The following is a 13798-nucleotide window of genomic DNA, read 5'->3' on the forward strand; positions in this document are numbered from 1 at the left end:
GGTCTACATAGTAAGTTCCAGGACAGCTGGGCCTACAGGGAGACCCTGCTTCAAAAAGACAAAAAAAAAAAAAAAAAAAAAAAAAAGTTGTGTTGGAGGTTTAAAATATGTGTGGAAACTGTGGCTATAAGCTCACTACTCAGGTGACAAACAGGATATAAATGGGGCGCGCCCATGTGTTCACACCGCCCCTCCCGGGCCCCACTCCCCAACTCCAGTCAGCTTCTTCTAAGGAAGGCAGACAAACTGCCCTGGGCCACACTTGCTTTTCCAGCCTGTCTGTTCACGATGGGATATAACACCTTGGCTAGGCGGAGTTTATGGACACCTTTAAAACCTGAGTCTCCAGCCTTGCCTCATCACTTCTCTCCAGCATCCTGCCCAGCAAGGAAGCAGAGCTCCAGAATGGTCCCTGGAGGTTTGTCAAAGGCCAAGCCAGCCACTCCGGAAATCCAGGAGATGGCTAATAAGGTGAGTCGATGCATTTCAGAAAAGTTTGGTCCAAAGATCAAACTTTCATAATTTGGTTCATAATACAGCCGTGTATTAAGTATAAACACGGGAGCATAGGGAAATGTGTGGTTGTGTAGCTAACAATGAAGTATTAAGTCTCTCAGAGAATCTCTCAAATAATGCCAGCAATTCAGGAGTGACCTAAACCAGATCACCTTGGTCGGTGCAGCCTCAGTTTCTCCATTTTCTAAATAAGACTTTGTATTGGATCGTCTCTAAACCATTTACTCAAATGTATGATTCTAGAAGCACTAATTCAGTTATTCATGAATTTTTTCCAAGCTCACTCACTGAAGCCAGTATGTGAGGAGAGTCTAAGGTGTTACCAATTCCATGAACTAGACTTTGAATACACTGCAGAGATGTTTATAAATGGGGTAGCAAACAATACAGTAAAGGTGTCAATTATAACGTTCCTTCACATCTGCCTAAATGGAGAATATTTTCATTTTTCAGTAGAGGGTGATTAAAGTTGTAAAGAACTGAAGTAATAGAGCTGTGGGTGACTCCAGCATGTTTTGGCCACCTAATGGATGGCAGTAAAAAGCAAGCTCAGTGTTTTGTTTTATTTATTTTATGTGTATAAGTGTTTTGCCTGCATGTACGTATGTGCACCCATGTGTGCAATACTCATGGAGGTCCAAAGAGGGTGTCAGGTCCCCTAGAGCTGGTGTAATGGGCAGTTGTTAGCCTCCTTGTGAGAGCTGGGAACCAAACCTGGGTCCTCTGCAAGAACAGCCAGTGCTCTGAACCATCTCTCCAGCCCCAAGCTCAATGTTTTTAATAAGTTAGCACATCTTTTTAAATATTGCCTAACTAGCACTCACACGATAAAAATAGATTATGTTGCATGTTTTGTCAAGGGAAAATACATGCAAATGATGGGTGCAGGCTTTCAGTTGTTGCTTCATTTTCTTCTCTCCTTCCTTCTTGTTTTCTCTCTGAAACATCATTTAATGACGTGGCAGAGCAGATCAGCTTTGCTTGCTGTTTTTTCTTTTCTTTCTCTCTCTTTCTCTCTCTCCCTTTCTTCCTCCCTCTCCCTCCTTCCCTCCCTTACTCCTTCCCTTTCTCCCTTCCTTTCTTTCTTTTCTTGAAACATAGTCTTGCTCTGTATTCCATGCTGGTCTAGTACTCACTACGTACATAGCCCAGGATGGCCTCAAACTATGCCACTCCTCCTTCCTCCCAAATGCTGGGATCACAGGCATGAGCCACCGAACCAGGCATGGCCAGTGAGTAGAAGAGGTGGGATTCCTTATGTTTAGGGCACTGAACAGTCTAGAGGAGACCACCTGAAATTCAGTGGCCAAATATTTAAGGCTAAATATTCTCATTCATAAGTTTGTTTCAATAAATATCTTCGAGTGCTTTATTTTCAAAGAAGATAATATTGTCTTTAATACCCTCATTAGAATCCTTGCATCAGGCTCAAATGTTCTCAAACTTGAATATGTACATGAGTCACCTGTTGTTCCTGATAAAATGCAGGTCTGAGGAGGCTGGATGGGCCTGTGAGTCCGCATTTTCTACTAGGTTGTCAGGAGCTGCTGTTGTAGCCACCCATACTTCAAACCAGATATCTAGTATCCTCAGAGGCCTGCAGGACCTAAGGCTTTAAAAATAGGGTACCAAGTAAAAGTTCTCAGTTTCATGTGCTGAAAAGCTGGCTCAGTGGTTAAGAGCACTGGCTGCTCTTGCACAGACCCGGGTTCAAATCCCAACACCCACATTTGGCCTAACAACCATCTTTAACTCCAGTTCCAGGGAATCTGACACCCTCTTCTGGCCTCCATAAGCACTGCACACATGAGTGTACTTACATGCAAGCAAAACACTCTTATACATAAAATAAAAATAAGTTAATCAGAAATGTTATTTTAAAATTCTTAGCTTCATTTATAAGAAAAAACTAACACATCTTGCTCCCCAACTCTCAGAGCTAAAAGGGCTAAAATAATATACATAAAATGGTTTTGAAAATACATCAGGCATCCCCTTATTGTTTGCTTTAGCCAAAAATATCCCCCAACCTGAAAAGTCTCCCTGAGGCTCTCCAGGAACCAGAGCTGCAAGGGGCTATACAGGGAACCACAGAGAACTATAGAAACCTGTCACCTGGTTAGCTAGAGTTCTGATTTTATTTATTTATTTTTATTTTATATATGAGTCCTGAGTCCTCTGCAAGAGCAGTCAATCCCCTTAACCACTGAGCCATCTCTCCAACCCCATATAATTCTTTTAATTAAGAATCTACCAGAAGGCTTTTCCTTGTTAATGACACCATCTGTGGATCATGTCCAGCTATTAGTCTAGAAGCATGTTCTTTAATTACTCATCTCCACCGTTGTCAGAGAGATAGAATGAACTAGATACTAACAAGGCTACCTTACCCCAAAGGACCTATGCTGTTTTAAAAGACTTAACCTCTATTTGATCTTCATAGCCCTAGGGCAGGCAGGGCATTATGTCCAACTTTTATATGATGAAATCAGGATTCAAAATGATTAAGAGTCATCCAGTTAAGAAATTAGCCCTCCTCCAGATTTTGCACCCCCTTCCCCATCATCCTTTCCACCACATGGTATCAGTACACAGGGAAGCTTTGTGAAGTTGGGGAGCTGGGGATGGCAGACTTACCTTCTCTGGAAGCCCCTGCCTGATGCATGTCATGATAGGGTATTTTCTGAGTCTTTTAGATGGCTAGCATTGAGCTAAATGTGGCAGAAGCTACATAAGGTGGTGAGATAGGGCCTCTGCTCCTCAGGAGTTAACAGTGTAGTCAAGGTATCTAGGGTGCAATTCAAAATAAAACCTAATTAAGTGCTTTTTCATAATCAGGGGTTTGGGACTCAATGACATTGGACATTGCTGTCAGTCTATTTACTCTCAGAGGACAAGTGCTGAGTCAAACTCCCAGTCATCACTTACCTGCCCTCTCTGCAGCCTTAGGGGACAGTTCCCAGATGAGATTTGGCAGACAGAGAAGGAAGCACTTTTTTATCAGTTATATCAGTCATTCCCCCTCTAAGCAAGCCCAGGAAGTAGATATTTTTAAAAGTACTTGCTAAATCAGGAAATTGAATTAGCTCCTCCAGGATTATTGAATTGGTTGGGTCTACACACAGGGTCAGCCAAGAGGGTAGGTAATGGTCATCATAGCCCTAGAATGATTTGAGGGGCCCCAGGGAAGACCTCCACTACCTGTCATTTACTTGGTACTTTTATTCCTTAAATTTTTAAATACATTTCTGTCAGGCGTGGTAGTGTACACCTTTGATCCCAGCACTGGGAAGGTAGAGGCAGGAGGATCTCTGAGATCAAGGCCAGCTTGGTCTAAATAGGGAGTTCCAAGCCAGCTGGGGCTACAGGGAGATCATGTCTTAGAAAACAAAACAAAAATTAAATATATTTCTGTTTTTAAAACCTCAGTGTTGGTACTAGTGGTTAAGAGCACTGACTGATCTTGCAGAAGACCTATGTTCAAATCCCAACACCTTCATGGTAGCTAACAATTGCCTGTAGCTTCAGTTCCAGGGGATCTGACACCCTCTTCGGACCTCCTCGGGCACTACATGACATGGGTGCACTTACATCCATTCAGGCATGACACTCATACACATACAAATTAAAATAAAAAAATAAAAATAATAAACCTCCAGTGTTGCTGGGCGTGGTGGCGCACACCTTTAATTCCAGCACTTGTGAGTTTTAATTCCAGCCTGGTCTACATAGTGAGTGCCAGGTCAGCTGGGGCTACAGGGAGACCATGTCTCAAATAGACAAAAAACAAAACAAAACAAAACCTTCAGTGTTGAAATGTTCTTAGAAAACTCTGTCCATCAGAGTGTCTCACTGAAGTGACAAGAAGGAGGAAACCCCTAAGAAGGAGGGGAAGGAGGTCAGGGGAAGAAGGGTCACCACTTAGAGAGGGAAAAGTATCATACAACAATGTACCTGCTTGGGGGTCCCAGGAATTTGACATCAAAGAGGAAGAGGGATGTTAGATGAGGTCAGAAACAAAGGAATGGGTCATTGCCGTAGTTCAGCACTAAAGGATGCTCAAAGTATTCGGGGGCAGAGTATGCTTAGAACATGTCTCCTCCTCCAAATTCTCTGTATCACTTGAGGGTCTTTCCTATTTGGGGAAGTAAGTAGTCCCCAAGGAAAATAATCACAGTCTTGTTATTCAGAAACATTGATGGAACCAATGAGATGGCTCAGTGGATAAAGGTGCTTACCATCAAGGCTGATGACCTGAGTTTGATCCCAGGACCCCGAATGATGAAAGGAAGAACGGACTCTCACAAGTTGTTCTCTGACCTCCACACTTAAATGCCATGGAGCATGTGCATGCATGCACACACACACACACACACACGCATGCACACACACACACACACACCACAAAAATAACGGTGTAAAAACAAGTAAAATAAAAAGAAAATGTTGATTATGTGTGTAGACAATACTATCTGAACTCCTAATCAAGAGAAGAGGACATAAAATAGTTCCTGCCCTCAGTGACGTTTACAAAATACATAGAAAGTCACCTAACAAAATAAAGAACCATACACAGTTCCATCCATGAAAAACCATACTATGCAATACACAATGAAAAACCAAATAAACATATGTCCCCAACAGCAAGGGCCTCCAGATCATGGCTGCATATTGATCATCTTCTATGCGAGTACTCTGCGATGAGAATTCCAACCATGTTTATGTGGAGGAAGGAAATGTTATTTTAATGATTATTTTGTTTTGTTTTTGGTCTTGTTGAGACAAGGTCTCCCTATGGCCCCAGCTGTCCTGGAACTCACTATGTAGACCAGGCTGGCCTTGAACTCTCAGAGATTCGCCTGCCTCTGCCTTCCAAGTGCTGGGATTAAAGGCATGTGTCACCACACCCAGCTAATGATTATTTTAAGAAACATTGGACACAGCCCCTCACATCAGAAACCTGATTGCTGAGTACCATTCCTGGCAAACACACTAAGCTTGAGTTCCGTTGGCCAGGATACCATAAAGCATCTCATGAACACACCTGACACCATCCTAGGCTAATCATATCACAGCTCTCATTCACCTCATCCACAGATATATGTTCCTGTCTCAGACCTAAGCCTCCTGCTGGGTCATGTCTCCCATTGCACTAGTGCCTCACCCCCCAAGTACCCACCACTCAGCTACACCACTGTCTTTGGGCACCTACCCTCCCATCTTCAGGAGAACTTGCCTGGGCCCTTTTGGTTACCCATCTGTGCTTCACACCCTCCTCCACCCTGATTCCCATGATCCTTTGAGCTCTGATTTGCCAATCCTGTTTAGGGATCACACCTACTGGCTTCCTCCTCCAGGATGCCACAGACTGCAGGAAGCTTGCTTAAGTCAGGACCCCAGGGATACTTTTTCTAGAAACCTATACCTACTCTCTCCTCAGTTTTTCTGTCAGTTTTTCTGTCCCTTCTGTCCCCTTCTGGTTCCCCAAGCAGAAAAGTCTCACTTCCTACTCTCTGGCATCTGGCTAAGCCCCTGTTGAACTAACTCCTCCCCTAGCCCTAGACAGCCCTTTCTGCAAGAGCAGTATGCACTCTTAACCACTGAGCTACTTCGCCAGCCCTTACTTTTTATTTTTTATTATTTATTTATTTATTTTATTTATTTATTTATTTATTTATTTATTTATTTATTTATTTATTTATTTATGTGTCTATGTGCATGTGCCTGTGCATGTCTATGGTGGTCAAAGGACAACTTGCAGGAGTCAGTTTTCTCCTTCTGACTATATGGTAATACTATACTGATTTGATGTTAATTCAGCCTAGAGCCATGTAATTTGACTTTTTAACCCATGTACCATTCTTAAAGATGTATCATCTATGGAAATGCTGACAACAGCTCGTGGGTTTTATCAGCATTCTGTTTGCTTGTTTTGTTTTTGTTTTGTTTTGTTTTGTTTTGTTTTGAGACACGGTCTCATTCTGTAGCCCAAACTGTCTTGGAATTCACTGTGTAGCCCAGGCTGGCCTTGAACCTGTTTAGACCCCTCTGCCTCAGCCTCCACAGGCTGGGATTGTAGGTGTGCACGACCAGACCAGGCTTTATTAGCATCTCTGAGGACTTTCAGATTTGTCAGTCATTTAAACAGAATCCAATACAGCTTTAACAATATTTCTTCTTTTCTCCTTTTAAGGTTAAAGCCCAAGTTGAGGAGCAAACGAACCAGACTTATGAAGAATACAAAGCTGTAGAGTACAAAACTCAAGTTGTTGCTGGAATTAATTATTTCATCAAGGTTAGACTTCAACTCTGCTTAGCATTTGATGTGATGAGTCCTATTTCCCTGACTATACCTTCATCTCTTCTGGTTGTTTTTGATTCAGACACAAGCTTGATACTTTTTAAATGGAAGAGTCTCAAATTTGGCAGATGATGTGATATTTATTGCTTTGTTTTGTTTTTTTCCCTTGTGAATTTAGAAAGTTCTCTTACAGTGAGTCTTAATTTGTGGAAACTGGGTAGAAAAAGACTGCATAGCAGTTTAGTGCTTACCTGGTTTGTAGTCATGAGTATTTATGTAAGGTGTATGTGGAGGATGTGGGGTTGACCAGACAGTGTCTTAGAATTTACTCCACCTCAGACCTCACAATTCTGTGTCCAAATTAAGTGGGTTTAAAGAATGATTTGAATCATTAGGTAAGAACATAATTTAAACCACTTTTGTCCCTTAAATAAAGGTTTTTATTAATATAATTTAAATAATTCTTTTTACAACTCAAGTAAATACAACTTATGCCATTCTAAGTACAGCGTAAAGCACTATTTAAAGTATTTTAAAAATAAATGTTATCACTGTATAAAAAATTAAATTGGGTTGGCGAGATGGCTCAGCAGGTAAAGGCACTTGCCACCAAGCCTGACCACCTGAGTTTGAACCCTGGGACCCACATGGTAGAAGGAGAGAACTGAGTCCTGCAAGCTGTCCTCTTCCACTAGCATGTCATGTCACAATTGCATGTACACACACACACACACACACACACACACACACACAGTTAATAGATAAATAAATATTAAATGATGCACTGAGTTCTAACAGAGGAAAACATTTTTGATGTTCTTTTGATGTTTTCAAGGAAGAACCAATCCAACAAGTCACTTGTGGATATGTACTACCATTATTGCCCTTGTGTATTAAACAGAGTGGTTCTAATTAAAAACAGTAACAGATAGATATTCAAATGTATATGCCTACTCAACCATCTCACCAGGGCACAGTTGCATTATTTCTCTTTAACAAATAATGAACTACTTAAGCTATAATTTCTTAATGTACGCAGCAAAAATAATCTTGAGGATTATAGGCATGCACCATTTGGTTCTTGTGGTACTGGTAACCAAATCTAGGGCCTCGTGCATGCTAGGCAAACACTCTACAAACTGAACTACATCCCCAGCTCCAGAAAATTAATCTCTTTTAATCTACTTCTGGCCTCTTTAAAGTTGATACAGTTCCCCTTTTTTTTTCAGGCCTATGATAAGAAGTCAATGTAATCACACACACACACACACACACACACACACACACTCACTCACTCATGCATGCACATTCATGCATACACATGCTCATAAACATAGGTGCGCACATATTATTATATGATTCTTGCCATAGTGTCATCATATAATAGTAAACTTTGATAAGTAGCATTTTTAAATTAGGATAGGAAGGGACATCAGAGCACAATATATAGTATACAACACAAAGCTTTTATTGTCCCAACCAAAAAGCAAAGTGACAATTTTTTATGATGTTTCAGGTCCTGGATTCACATCCAAACTATCACCTGGACCTGGGGAGGCAAGACACCTTCAACCCTGCTCAGCTCCCAAATAACCAATGGGATTTAGAAAAATAGATTCTAATACAAAATAGATATGGGACTTACAGTCCAAGTTTTCTAAAGAAATTCTGACTTTCTTCCCCCTTATCAACGTTTATGGCAAATGAAATTTCCCAATTTAGATGTCAGGAAACAGAATCACTAAAAATACAGGATGTCTTCTATCCTGCTCTGGGCATCTGTGAAAATAAATTGCACCTCTCAGGCTGTCATGCATGCCCAGTTTGTAAGAAAATATACAATAAAATAAATCTAGGAAATAACACTTCCTGCCATGCAGTTACCTGCTCTTTCTTATAAAATAAGTGATGGGATGATGGAAGCCAAGCTCACGAATGCTTGCCTAGGGCCAGAAGCACAGGCCCAGAAAGACTTACCACACTCGTCTTTATAGGAGAGTAGACCTTTCCTACAACATACATAGGAATAAATCTTTTTCTTTCTTTTTTATACCTTCCAGATGTGTGTAGCTGGTGATCAGTACATACACCTGAAAATCTTCATCGGTCTTTCTGGACAAAATGATTTGGTATTTGGTGGCTGCCAGACGAACAAAACCAAGGATGATGAGCTCACCTACTTTTAGTGGCATACTCCAAAAGTGGTCTGTTTCCTCTCACTGTAAAAACAATGCAGTTTATCAATAAACTTTCTTCCTCAGATAGTTTTTTTCTTCCATGATTGCTTATTTGTTGTATTTAAATGACCTTTCTCTCTCAAAAATCAGTGTTTTTGCTTTATAGCAGAAATTCTGGGCAAAAGATTGTCAATTGGAAACCTTATAAAAACTAATCAGGCCCAGTACAATTGGCTAAAAGTTAGAGTTTCCCATTCCCTGAACATAGGCTAGCTCAGTGCGCAGGCTAGCCCAGTGATTGGCAGGGATGCTCCCTGTGATTGTTTGGAATCCAACATGTTATCTGCACCCTCATATTTGTGAAAATTAAATCAGAATTTTTCAAGATACATCTTGAAACAATAGTAAACTTACATAAAAGCTGCACAATCTGTTTTCCCATAGATACTTGAAAGTCAGTTACCTCCAGTGATTCCCCACTACCGGATGCGTGCTGGTGCAACTGTCAAACAGTCGTGCACATTTTCCACTAACAAGCACGACTGAAAAATAACCATTGAAATCAGGTGAACACTGAAGTCCTGCTGGCATCTCATCCCCAGACACCACCCACGTTGTCCTAATAATGCCCTTTATCATAAAATGTTTAGGCCCATACCATGTGTTTCATTTAATTTTCATCGTGTGTGTGTGTGTGTTTGAGGGGGGGGGGGAGTCAGAGCACACATGGAGGTCAGAGGTCAGCTTGTGGAAATCAGTTCTCTGATTCCACCACCTGGTCCCAATCGAACTCAGGTAGTCGGCCTTGCCAGCAAGTGCCCTTACACACTGAGCCACCTCACGCCTATTTCTTAAATAGTTTCCTTGAAAGTTTTACATGCCATCCACTTCGCTCATTTCCAGTGTACAGTTCAGGGTCCTTTTGTATACTCACAAATGTGTACAGACATCACTATGCCAGCTCCATATTTTCAGCTCCTCACAATGTCCCATATCCTGCAGCTGTCCTGTCTTTCTTCCTCCACTTCCCCTAATCCTTCATTTCCAAATAGCCACTAATTTCCCTTTCTGTCTAGATTTGCCTATTCTAGATACTTCATATACATGTATGTATACACACATGGAATCATATATTAGATCTTTTTATACTTCTTTTTTAAAATTTTATTATTTTTATGTGTATGCGTGTATTGTGTGCATGTAGGTAAATGCAACCGTGTCATGCAATGACCGTGAAGGTCAGAAGAGGTTGTTGGATCCCCTGGAACTGGAGTTACAGACCGTTGTTAGCTGCCATGTGGGTGCTGGGATTCGAACCCGGGTCTTCTGGAAGAACAGTCAGTGTTCTTAACCACTGAGCCATCTCTCCAGCCCCTAGATCTTTTTTAATTGACTTCTTTCACTTAGCACATTCTTTTCAAGGTTCATCCATGTTAGACCAGGCAACATCATTTTACTCCTTTTTATATTTACTGGGATAGTTTCTATCTTATTCACTAAATATATTTGTGATTAATGCTTTTATGATAGTTTTATAATAGTTTTGTTTGTTCTATATAGCCCAGGTTGAATTCACTATGTAGCCTGGGCTGGCCTCTAACTCATAATCCTCCTGTCTCAGTTTCCAGTCCAGGCAAGATTACAGGCGTCTATTACTATGCCTGGCTCACATTTTCATATTATTTGAAATTTATAATTGTATGTATTTATGGGGTACAAAGTAGTGTTATGGCTCTGAATACAGTGCGGGATGATTAAGTCAAGTTCATTAGTCCACTCCTCACTTCAAATATTTGACATTTAATGAAACACTTGAGATTTGTTCCTTTAATAATATTATAACGCAGTCAATTACTAGACTCAACATGTGCGATGCTTTCTTGAGCAGCTTCTTCCTCCTACCAAGCTGAGGCGCTGTACTTTGGTCATGGCCTCCCTGTTCCCACCATCCTTGGCTTAGGTAGTCACACTGCACTGCATCTATGTGTTCAGTTGTTCCCCAGGTAAGTCTGTCTTTCAGGTTGGCTTATTTCACCTAGCACTGTGTCCTCTAGGTCCACCCACATTGTCACACATGACAGAATTTCTACCTTTTTAAAGACTGAACAGTATCCCATCTAGTACCCATACCACATTTTCTTTAGCTATTTATTTGCTGATAGACACTTGTGAATAGTGCCTCAGAGCATACAGATACACACTTACCTCTTTGGAGCACTGATTGGAACTCTTTCAGGTAAATATAAGGATGCAGATTTGCTGGATCATATTTTTTGCTTCTTTTTTATGCGTATGAATGTATTGCCTGCATATGTGTAAGTGCACCTGTGTCGTGCAATGCCCTTGGAGGTCAGAGAAGGTGTTGGATCCCCTGGAACTGGAGTTATGGACCATTGTTAGTCACCATGTGGGTGCTAGGAATTGAACCCAGGTGCTCTGCAAGAGCAGCTAGTGCTCTTAACCATGAGCCATCTCTCCAGCCCCTATTTTTTGCTTTTTGAAGAAGCTTCATACATAATGTCCACATTCATTTACACTCCCTCCAACAATGTAGTGTTCCTTCCTCCACGCCTTTATTTATACTCACGTTCATGAGGTGATTTCTCATTGTGACTTTAATTTGTATCTCCCTAATAACTAGTGATTTCAATCATTTTTTTTCATGTGTCTGTTTAGCCACGTGCACAACCTTTTTGAGAGTTGTCTATTTAGGTCTTCTGCCCTGGTTTTTTATTGTATGACTTGTTTCCTTTTCAGAGTTATTGGAGTTCCTCATATATTTGATATGCTATTCTCTTATCAGAGGTATAGCTTACAGATATTTTCTTCTAAATACAGTCTTTCAACCTGTTTCCTTTATTGCATGACACTAATTATTTTAATGAACTCCATTTGTCTAGTTCTTTTGCTGCCTGTGCTTTTGAGTTCAAATCTAGAAAGAAATCTACCCTCAAAGCAATGTTGTGTGATTTTATTCTTATGTTTTTTTCTAGCAGTTTTTTTTTTTTTTCAGTTTTAAGAAAGAGCTTCACTAAGTTGCCCAAACTGGACTTCAATGAACTCTGTATCTCAGGTTGGCCTTGAACTTACAACTTATAATTCTCCTTCCTGCCTTAGCCTCCCAAGTAGTGTGAGAAACACTACTGATTTTTACATGTTGACTTTGTATCCTGCAAATTTACTGAATTTGTTTATATATTCTAACAAGTGTTTTTGGTGGATTCTTTCAGATTTTCTGTATAGAAAATAAGATGATGTCATCAGCAAACAGTGACAATTTTACTTTTCCCTTTCCTAGCTGGATGACTTTATTTATTCATTATTTTTGTCTATTACTCTGGCAAGGACTTTCTTTTTTTTAAAAATAGTAATTATATCTTCTATTATTTTTATTTTGCATTTTCATACATCCTTGGTTTTGACGACCCCCCTTCCTCCAGCTCCCTGCCCCATGAGTTCTTAAACCCTTCCACCTTCAGTATTCTCCTTCCATTTTTATATCACATGTTCTTGGTACGTCTGTGGTAGCAGTTGTGATGTCTCCGCTTTCATTTGTGAATTCAATTGCTGGAATCTTTTTGTAGTTTAGTCAGCGTGATCAGCTTTTCAATCTTTTCAAAACTTGGTTTTTTCTGTTTTCTGTTCTTCATTTATTTCTGTTCTGATTTTGATTATTGCCTTTGCTAACATTGTGCTTAGCTTGCTGTTTGTTTCTAATTCTTTCAGTCATAATATTAACTAGTTTATTTCTGATCTTTCTTTTTGAATGTAGGTACTTAGTGTGACAATCTGCTCTTAGAACTGCTTTTGCTGTATCCCATAAGTTTCGGTATATTGTTTTTCAATTTTCATTGTTTCAGGTATGTTTTAGCTTCTTTTAAAGTTTATTCATTATGGGGCTGGAGAGATGACTCAGTGGTTAAGAGCACTGGCTGCTCTTGCAGAAGACCCAGGTTTGATTCCCAGGATTCACATGGAGGCTAAAAACTATCCTAACTCCTGCTGCAGGGGACCCAACGCCCTCTTCTGACCTCTGAGGACACTGTATGACATGGGAGCGCTTGCAGGCAATACACTTACACACACACACACACACACACACACACACACACAAAATCATTGCTTAATTGCCATTTGTGAATTTCTGAAATTTTTCCTGTTATAGATTTCTACTTTTATGATGTTGTGATTTTTTAAAAGGTGTGAGGCATGTTATCAATCTTCTAAGTTACCAGGACTTGTCTTGTGGTGTGGCATATGGCCTATCCTGAAGAACGCTTCATGTATGCTTGGGAAGAACACATCCCATTGTTGGGTGGAAAGCTCTCTGTATGTCTGTCAGGTCCATTTGGTCAGAAGTTCGAAGTCTGTGTTTACTTATTGATTTCCTCTCTGATAATAATCTAATACTAACAAATGGCATATGAATGTCCCTTACGATCACTGTATTTCTCTTGTTAATGTTGTTTTGAGGTGAGGGTCTCATTAGTATAGCTCAGGCTGGCCTGGAACCCATGATCACCCTGCCTCCACCTCCTGAGTGCTGGGCAGCTGTGTGCCACCAAGCCCAGCTCCTTCCTCTTAGTATATTCCAATCTATTATTGCCTTCAGATCTTTTACTGTTGCTTTATAGTTTAAGAGTTTTGCTGGAAGTCATGTGTGGTCATTATATGCTCTTGACAATCTGATTCCCTCGTTGTTGGGTTCTTTAGTTGTCTCTTACTATTTTTTAATTTAAAGTCCATTTTGTCTGATCCAGTTTCACTGCCACTACTCTTGGTTTCCATTTTGTAGGCTACCTTT

At 40.4% G+C, this 13798-nt stretch overlaps 1 protein-coding gene across 1 annotated transcript; it reads left to right on the forward strand.

Annotated features, from left to right (window-relative positions):
- Positions 1-400: 400 nt before the first annotated feature.
- Positions 401-9003, forward strand: Csta (cystatin A). The gene is made up of 3 exons (XM_008842935.2): positions 401-471; positions 6710-6811; positions 8878-9003. The coding sequence occupies exons 1-3, from the start codon at positions 406-408 to the stop codon at positions 9001-9003; spliced, it is 294 nt and encodes a 97-aa protein (XP_008841157.1). The 5' UTR covers positions 401-405.
- The last annotated feature ends 4795 nt before the right edge of the window (positions 9004-13798 follow it).

Source organism: Nannospalax galili, unplaced genomic scaffold (genome assembly GCF_000622305.1).
Source record: "Nannospalax galili isolate Female #2095 unplaced genomic scaffold, S.galili_v1.0 scaffold18, whole genome shotgun sequence".
NCBI classification, from domain to species: Eukaryota; Metazoa; Chordata; class Mammalia; order Rodentia; family Spalacidae; genus Nannospalax; species Nannospalax galili.

Excerpts from the sequence above, each read along its gene's own strand:
- Csta (XM_008842935.2), top strand. The coding sequence starts at position 406 with ATGGTCCCTGGAGGTTTGTCAAAGGCCAAGCCAGCCACTCCGGAAATC. Across the intron at positions 472-6,709 it reads TCCAGGAGATGGCTAATAAG|GTTAAAGCCCAAGTTGAGGA; the intron begins GTGAGTCGATGC and ends TCTCCTTTTAAG. Across the intron at positions 6,812-8,877 it reads GAATTAATTATTTCATCAAG|ATGTGTGTAGCTGGTGATCA; the intron begins GTTAGACTTCAA and ends TATACCTTCCAG.